This window comes from Asparagus officinalis, chromosome 5, assembly GCF_001876935.1.
Source record: "Asparagus officinalis chromosome 5, Aspof.V1, whole genome shotgun sequence".
NCBI classification, from domain to species: domain Eukaryota; kingdom Viridiplantae; phylum Streptophyta; class Magnoliopsida; order Asparagales; family Asparagaceae; genus Asparagus; species Asparagus officinalis.
Genome location: NC_033798.1, coordinates 18,173,423 through 18,182,041, shown reverse-complemented (window position 1 = coordinate 18,182,041; position 8,619 = coordinate 18,173,423). Strand labels below are relative to the sequence as shown.

At 30.5% G+C, this 8,619-nt stretch overlaps 1 protein-coding gene across 2 annotated transcripts in view; it reads right to left on the bottom strand.

The window, feature by feature from the left end:
* Positions 1 to 7,956, bottom strand: part of LOC109840545 (DExH-box ATP-dependent RNA helicase DExH10) — a 22,846-nt gene extending 14,890 nt beyond the window's left edge. The window contains exons 1-2 of one of the 2 annotated variants that reach the window (XM_020409224.1): positions 7,838 to 7,956; positions 5,954 to 7,013 (exon numbers count right to left, since the gene is read on the bottom strand). In XM_020409224.1, coding sequence (XP_020264813.1) covers positions 5,954 to 6,943 — 990 coding nt within the window. In that variant the 5' untranslated portion in view covers positions 6,944 to 7,013; positions 7,838 to 7,956. The remainder of the gene's footprint in view (positions 1 to 5,953; positions 7,014 to 7,837) is intronic. The other variant, XM_020409225.1, reaches the window with a different exon arrangement.

Here is an 8,619-nt window from a genome sequence, read left to right as displayed (position 1 = left end):
TGTTGCCTTCTATAGGGCGAGGTCCTCCACTTTGACATATATATATATATACACACACACACACACACACAAATATACATATCTATACATATGTATGTATGTATATATGTGTGTATTATGTCTATGTAAATATATACATCATACTCCCTTAAAAGAGCGAGTATGGGTAAAACTTTCTATGAACAATTTTACCCCTAAACCTTATTTATATTATATATTCTAATTCTAATTAAATTAAATTAATGAGATTAACGACTCATTATTATGTAGCCTTTACCAATTCATCTCCACATCTCCTCTTTTGTCATAATAACAGCATATCTTTACTAAAAATTCAAAATCTCTTTCTCTTCTTTTTCAACACTCAATCTCCTTTCCTCTTCGTTTAAAAAAATTCAAATACAACTCCCCTCTCCATCTCCACCTGAAATTGACTCTAAAAAGCTCTTACTTTCAAATACCAACAACACCTCACGTATTTTTTCAACAGTACATCGATCTGTATCGAGCTCAATCCTTCGTCTAATTCCTCCTCTACGTTGCCCCCATTCATTTTATTCTTCCTTCGCCTAATAGTAAGTTTAAACTTTTTCTTAATTTTTTGGGAGATGGAAACCAAGTGAGATTTTATGTTCTCTCGGTTTCCCAATTCATAACTACATGAAAATGCAGCAAGATGCCATGATATTTTAGAACCCATCAAATTTTGCTGAATACTTTTAAGTTTTTGTTGGGATAGTATTATTTGCAAACAACCAGACTAGATATAATTTGTGTATAATTTATTAATTAATTTGCACATGTTATATATAGTTATTTAATTTTTCACATTATACCAAATATTATTCTCAGTTTATAAGTATATGGACAATGAATTTACATGTCTTATCATACTAGGAATCCTTCTGCATAATTATTTTTTTAATTCTTAATCTTTTTAAGAAATTCTTAATCTTTTTTAGAACTTTTTTATATTTGAATTCACTATTTGTAATTTTGGTTGTTAAAAGATTAAGTCCCAACTATGAAAAAGGATGTAGCTTGTGAGGATTCAGTCTGGCCTGCCCTTGTGGACATGTTGAATTAATTGGTTGGTGCCGAGATGGTGATTCATATAGACATAACTCGAGTTGAGACTATATATTTTGTAGGTATATTTGAATATGTTTTGTTGCTATTTTTCTTTTGTGTGTGGTTTCATGTAATCATGACTAAATATGTAAAAATATGTATGGTGCTTTCATCTTTTTGTTGGGGATGAAGACCACTCTGTAAGTTGAGAATGGTAGTACGGCTATTGGCTAGGGTCTTTTAAGGCCCTTTTTTTTAAGAAAAAGTATATTTGAATTTGTATAGTGTTGGTTAATTTAATGGACTATATTTAATTATTTATTGCATGAATCTACTTATTGTTTTACTTTTTCGGTAAGTATATTTGAATATGTTATGTCTCTATTTTTCTTTTGTGTGCAATCATGACTAAATCTGTAAAAATACTTATAGTGTTTTCATCCTTTTGTTGGGGATGAAAACTACTTTGTAAGTCAGGAATGATTGTATGGTTGTTGGCTGGGGTCTTTTAGGCCCTATTTTTTCTAAAAGAAGTATATTTGAATATGTATCATATTGGTTAATTTAATAGACCATATGTATTGCATGAATCTACTTATTGTTTTACTTGTTTATAAAAGAATAGTATTTGTTGATTATATGCAAGTTTTTTATAGTGTCGTATAGTTTACTTGAGAATAAAGTACCATAATTTAATATTAAATCAATGATAGAGTTTGGTTAAAGAGGATGAAAAAGTGGTCTCAATATTCTCAATTTACTTGTTTGTTATTAATTGGCAATTTAATAAAAATAGCTTTAGAATAAGCTCATTTTGGCACTATAGATTTCAATAATGATGATTAATAGCTTATGAGTGTAAGTGAATGGATACAGCTGACAGGTTTTGTATGTTTGCATAAGATAATAATATCAAAAAAATTAAGAATCTTAATGAGATCACCCTATTTTAACGATTATTTTCAATTACTAAAATTTTATTTGTTCTCTGATTCGTGGGCAATGCTTAACTTCTATTTGATCGATCAATTGATAAAGGTAGAATATACAGTATGTTATGATTTTATTTATTTATTAATTTTCTTAAAGTAGAGACCCTTTTATAAAAAAAATTTAACAACATTTAGTTTCATCATTTGTAATCATTTATTTTTTCAAAAAAATCATTTATTTTTTTTATACTTTATCTTTAAGGTTCTTTTACATTTTTCATTCATGTAGATTTTTTGAGTGCATATGGGTAATTATAAACTGTTATGATTTCCATTTATATTTTCATTAATTATTGGAAGAACATGGTATTTAAATCTGTTGTTGCATGAAGGGATGTTCAAAATACTCTCCAGGATTTTTTTACAAGTGTTGACATTATAAAAGTATGAATACTAAGAAGCATATCTTGTTACATGGGCATTTAAACCACAAAGAAATTTATTCACAAAGTAGTTTTAGTTGTTTTATATATAGAGAGCAACGTAAAATTTACACGTAGAATAACTATATAAAGTTAATTTGTTCTATGAAAACTAAAACGAACAATTAACATAGACAAAAAAAGAAATTCCACTATAAGTGTGTCCAAAAATATTTTTATAAAGAATTATGGTTTTGGTAAAATTAATTAAAAATTTAAATCTAGGATTTTAATAACAAAATTATAAGAAAAGGAAATTTTTGGAAAATTTTAGAATAGGCCAAAAATCCAAAAATGTTATTTCTAAGTCCACAAAATAAAGAACATTGTTTATAAAATTTAGGTAGTCTTATAAATTCCAAAAAATATATTTTGAAGCCAAAATGTACAGTTTAATAAAACACACATCTTTAGATTTATTATTCAACCCCTATTTCAATCAATATTCTTTTTCTGTTAGAAAATCCTTAAAATGGTGTAAATCAATATTTTTTTCAAATGATTAGAAACTTACTAGGAATAATTATTCATTTTATTAAATTAAAAAATTTATGTATGTTGTATAATTATAGGATTTGTTGATGATAAAGCTACTGGGAGTACATTTCTCCTAACAATTGAGATATTATTCAAGTGAGTAAATTTCATCTTGTTACTTATTATAAATATTTAATAAAAGTGTATCAATTATATGTAATGCTAAAAAAGTATTGGATCGGTTAGATTGATAATAGTAGAATATCTATTCATTTAATTGCAAATTCTATCTCGGCCTCAGAATTCAATAACAGTGAATTGATCAAATAACCATCCATTCTAATTCACATAGATTTACTTAATAGTTTCCATTAATTTCACTTTTAATTTGCATACTAACATTATTAACACTCAAACCTCTTCCAAATGCTTAATTCTAGATCTTTATTTTTCCCCTTTAAGTCACTTTTTCTCATATTCTTTTTCACAAAATAAATTCAAAACCTAAACAAGCGATAGTACAAGTTTATCAGATGGATTGTTTATTATTTATATAATGTTATTAAAATACTCTAAACTTTATTATTTCCCGTGAAGGCAAGAGTTTTAAACCAACAACGTTAATACCCAGAAACATCTGAAATTTTTTAATATATTTTAAACTATTTGCCAACCTAATTATAGTAAATAAAAAACTCAAACAAAACTACATGCAACGCACGTGGATCTCACCTAGTATATGTATGAATGGATGTATGTATGTATATATATATATATATATATATATATATATATATATATATATACACACACACACACACACACACACACACACATACAGATATACATAAACATATATGTGTATATACATGTGTGTGTATGTATACATGTATATATATGTGTGCGTATATACATGTAGGTATACATGTAGATACAAAACAAATAACCAAATAATATTGAAAAAAATATAGCTCACGTGATACAAGAGAGTTCATTAATATATTCTTATATTTGAAAAGCTAAAATTTGATCTTCTGATCATCAAAATTAGCCTTAAATCCATTAATATAAGGATTAAAACTATTATAATTGAATGACCAATGCATATTAGGATATTTCGGATACATCCGGATATTTTACTATATATCCATATTAGTACCTATATCCTATCGGATATAGACTTTAGCAACCATATCTATATCATGCATTCTAACAAGTATAGATATTTTTTCAAATATGGATTTTTTAGAAAGTATAGTATTGTGTCAAATGCCAAGTGCTACATAGTATTCTATTGTCTCAAACATGTATAAGCCAACATGACTACGAATTTCCTTAATTTCTTTGTCTCATATGTGGCAAAAGTGAACTCAAAGTTCTTACGGTAAATTTTCATCTTCCACGACATACAGGTTCCCTTCTATCGATGAAATCTAGAGCCTACTGTCAAACTGATAACCAATAAGTATAAGTAACACTAGCCAAATGGTTTCCTAGATCTCATAGAAAGGCCCTTCTCAGCAGCATGGTTGTGTTAACCAAGAAGTTGTCACCACTAATAGAAGTTTATGCCAGTACTGGTTTTTCAATCAAGTTCTCCGAGCATTATCAGCACTTGGTTCCCATGAACAACCCTCTTTAATTACATAGGTTTAGGTCATTTGCTAAAAAAACTCAGTTATGTAACTCATTATGTTGCGCTATGTAACCTAACCTTAAAGGTTAAATAACCTTATGAAATAACTCAGGTACGTCATAACCCTATGTTATTACGATATAATATGCATTACTTCAGTATAACATTGGGTTATTTCAATATAACATGTGTTATTTCAATGTAACTTATGTTATTTCAATACGAGTTCTAAATTTTGAGAGTATATTCATTCTTAAAACTTGAAATGGTTAAGTAATAAGTTTTGAATTGTTTGTTAAGCCGCCATGTCTTGTTTTAGCGACATCATTATGTGATCGTGAAATTATGAATTTCACTAATATAATGAATGTAAATTTGAACGAGCTATAAATTTATGATTACATACTTGAGTATTCAATTGTGATACTTCGGAGTAAATCCATATAATTTGTTTTAAATAAAAGAATTTTTATTAAAATATTTTTTGTATTATGATATTTTGTTCCTAATTCTTAAAATTATTATTAGCATGTTTTATATTTTTATAAATTAAACAGTAAGAAAATATTTTGTTCCTAATTGTACTATTATGTTTAAAATTTTTGATGATTCTAACTATTAAAGTCATTATGAATAGTTTGTATTTATAAAATATGTAAATAATTAATAAATAAAATAACTCACATTATGCGTCACAATTTTTATGTTTTTCCTTTAACCCTTAACAGGAGGAAGAGTGTTACATTATGCGTTATTGTTATTTTTATTAAAATATTTTTTGTATTATGATATTTTGTTCCTAATTCTTAAAATTATTATTAGCATGTTTTATATTTTTATAAATTAAACAGTAAGAAAATATTTTGTTCCTAATTGTACATTATGTTTAAAATTTTTGATGATTCTAACTATTAAAGTCATTATGAATAGTTTGTATTTATAAAATATGTAAATAATTAATAAATAAAATAACTCACATTATGCGTCATAATTTTTATGTTTTTCCTTTAACCCTTAACAGGAGGAAGAGTGTTACATTATGCGTTATTGTTATTTTCAACATTGGTTTAGGTATTATCCAAACACTAAGATGACGGCATTAACTTCACAAATTTTGTTATGTTTCTAAGAAAGTGGATTCTAGTTCTAGTTCTAGTTCTAGTTCTAGATAAATAAAAACAAAAAAGTCAGATCGCATTTACATGCACGACAAAATTTCTTATATACATACATGCAAACATATGTATGTATATGATATGAATTGTTAGCTGTTGATTGCAGGCAATGTATCCTAAGAAAAAATCACATGCCCAAGACATTCTATCTTGGCATAACTGCACAAAAAGGAAGCATACCTTCACAATCTTGTATATGTCTGAACCTGCATGAGCTGTACCACCCCTCGCAATCCGACCAGCAGCTTTTGAACCACCACTCCTATTGCCCTCTGCCTGGTTCTTTTGCCTTGAAAATGTCTCCTGCAGCTTCATAAAATTATCCTCTTTAAACTGCTCATTCTCATCCACGACAAGGTACAAACCTGACCCACCCATGGGAAAAACATAATGTTGCAAAGGTGTGGGCCTGAAGTCTGTGTAGACAACATGACAAGGCTGCTTGTGAATATTACATATCCACTCAGCAAATTCTGTAGCATTTGACATGGTTGCAGAAAGAAAAACCATCTTAATTTGCGGAGGCAAGAATATTATGCTCTCTTCCCAGACCACCCCCCTTTCACGATCCTTCATGTAGTGAATCTCATCAAAGATAACCCATGCTACCTCCTTTATCACTTCAGAACCCCTATACAGCATCCCTCTGAGAATCTCTGTCGTCATGACCAAGCAGCTGGCATTTGGTTGGAGGGTGACGTCTCCAGTCATCAACCCAACATCTGTAAACTCGTGACTTAGCTCTCTATACTTCTGATTACTCAATGCCTTCAGAGGTGAGGTATAGATAACCCTCTGCTTGTCTCTAAAGGACATTGCAATGGCATACTCAGCAACAGCAGTCTTCCCAGCTGAAGTGTGTGCTGAGACCAAGACAGATTCATTCCTCTCCAAGCAAGCAACTGAGACACTCTGGAAAGGGTCTAGCTCAAATTCATAACATTTAGCCATGTTACCAGTGTAGGTGGGATTCGCAAGGGTTCCATGGATAGATTCATCTTTTGAAGATACATAGCCATTGGGAACAGCAACCTCATGAACACAAGTCCGGGATAGAGTTCGACGCTTTGGAGTAGATTCAGAACTTGCATTCCCACTGGAGAGTGCTTTCGTGATCTCTGTATCTTCTTCAGACAGTTTCCGCTTGCCTGGATTTGGAGCTTGTTCCATTGAAGCAAGAGTAGCAGAATTCCAAGTTTTTTTTTTTGTCGGGAAAGTTCACTGCTCTGAGAATGCCTTCCTAGTAATATAAAAGATATGCTGATTTAGGACAAGAATTTGACCTCAATTATACTTCTGGGGTTGTCAAGACATTTTGTAACAACAATACTAATAACAAGCATTCAAGTCCAAGCAATTTTAAATGTAAGCATACAGAAATTGAAGAACATGTGATAACTAAAACCATTATGGCATCACAAACAAAACTCTGAACGACAAATAAAAATCAATAAGCCTTGTAAGATAGACAATATTTCTGATGATATTGAAACCCCAACAACAAAAGAAGAAAAACAAAAATCTAAATGGCATTTCATGTAAGAATAATTACACATTAAAGCGCAGCAAAAGATATTGTGAAACAGAAGTAACCGTCAATAGAACATAGAACCTAAGAATTATTGCAGCACATAAGTATCAAATGGAAGCTATATTACAACAATATGTTAAACAACGAGGAACTTCAATTAAAATTTGAACATTACATATGAAATATTTATATTATCCTCTAGTGTATTGCAAAGCTAATAAGCTCTGGATTTAGCATTTCAAATACTAAGTTAGGGTTCTTGGATTTATATTGAGTCTACCACACTGAGCATGCTCGACAATCAACTAGGCCAACAATGAGCTAAGCCACCGCAAGCAATGATTATAAGAAAATACAAAGCAGTTTACAAACCAAATAAGATTCTAGCTCCATGACTCGAAAATGTTAAGAAAGGATTTCATTATCCCTTGGCATCAACGTGACCATTACAAGAAACCCTAGCTCGAGTACTCCACGAAAGCCCTAACCCTAACCCTAACAAGAGGAAGAGAGAGAAGAGGGAAGAGAATTACCTGAATCGAGACCAGGCAGCCGCTCGCTCCCGCTCTCCCGAAATTTTAATTAGGGTTTCGGTTCGGGTTGAGCGAAACGGAGGAAGGTGGCGGTGGGCGAGTTTAAATGGGTCTAATACCGGGTCGGGTTTGATAACCTGACCCGTTAGTCCATCCGGATCCAACTTTTTAAACCTCCCTCTAAATCATTTTGAGCGAAAATTGCTATTTTACAAAATTAGACCAGGAGCCTTAACTAGACTGTTATGGGCCTAAACTGCAAAATATGCAAAGCCCGCAGAGGTTAGTCCAGTAACCTTAACAATGGGCTGGGCATCTATAAAGAAGATATTCAAATAATAGAAAAAAAAGAAGATATTCAAATAATAGAAAAAGATGCAGTGATTTTTTTATTTTTTATTTTTTTGGTGTGGGGTGGTAATAGAAATGAAGATAACCTATAACTAATTGGACAGGATGCAAAAAATTTTTAAAGTAATTATTAATGTGATAGAGAGCTCTGAATAAATGCGTATTCAAACAATTATATATTTAAAAAACCTAGAAGAGTGGAAATTGTTCCAAGGAAAACTTAAAATGAAATATACCCTAGGATTATTTTTCTGAAGGATTTAATAAGCGGTATTATTAAAACTTACCTGCACCTTGTACAGCCTGTAGCCCTAACTTCCATGCATAATGGAACGCGGCTTTTTTCTCACAAAAATAAGCTTACCATCCAAGAGTTAAAATTGTGGGGTGCCTAGGAATTGAGGATCCAGCCCACTAAAGAAAATCAGGAA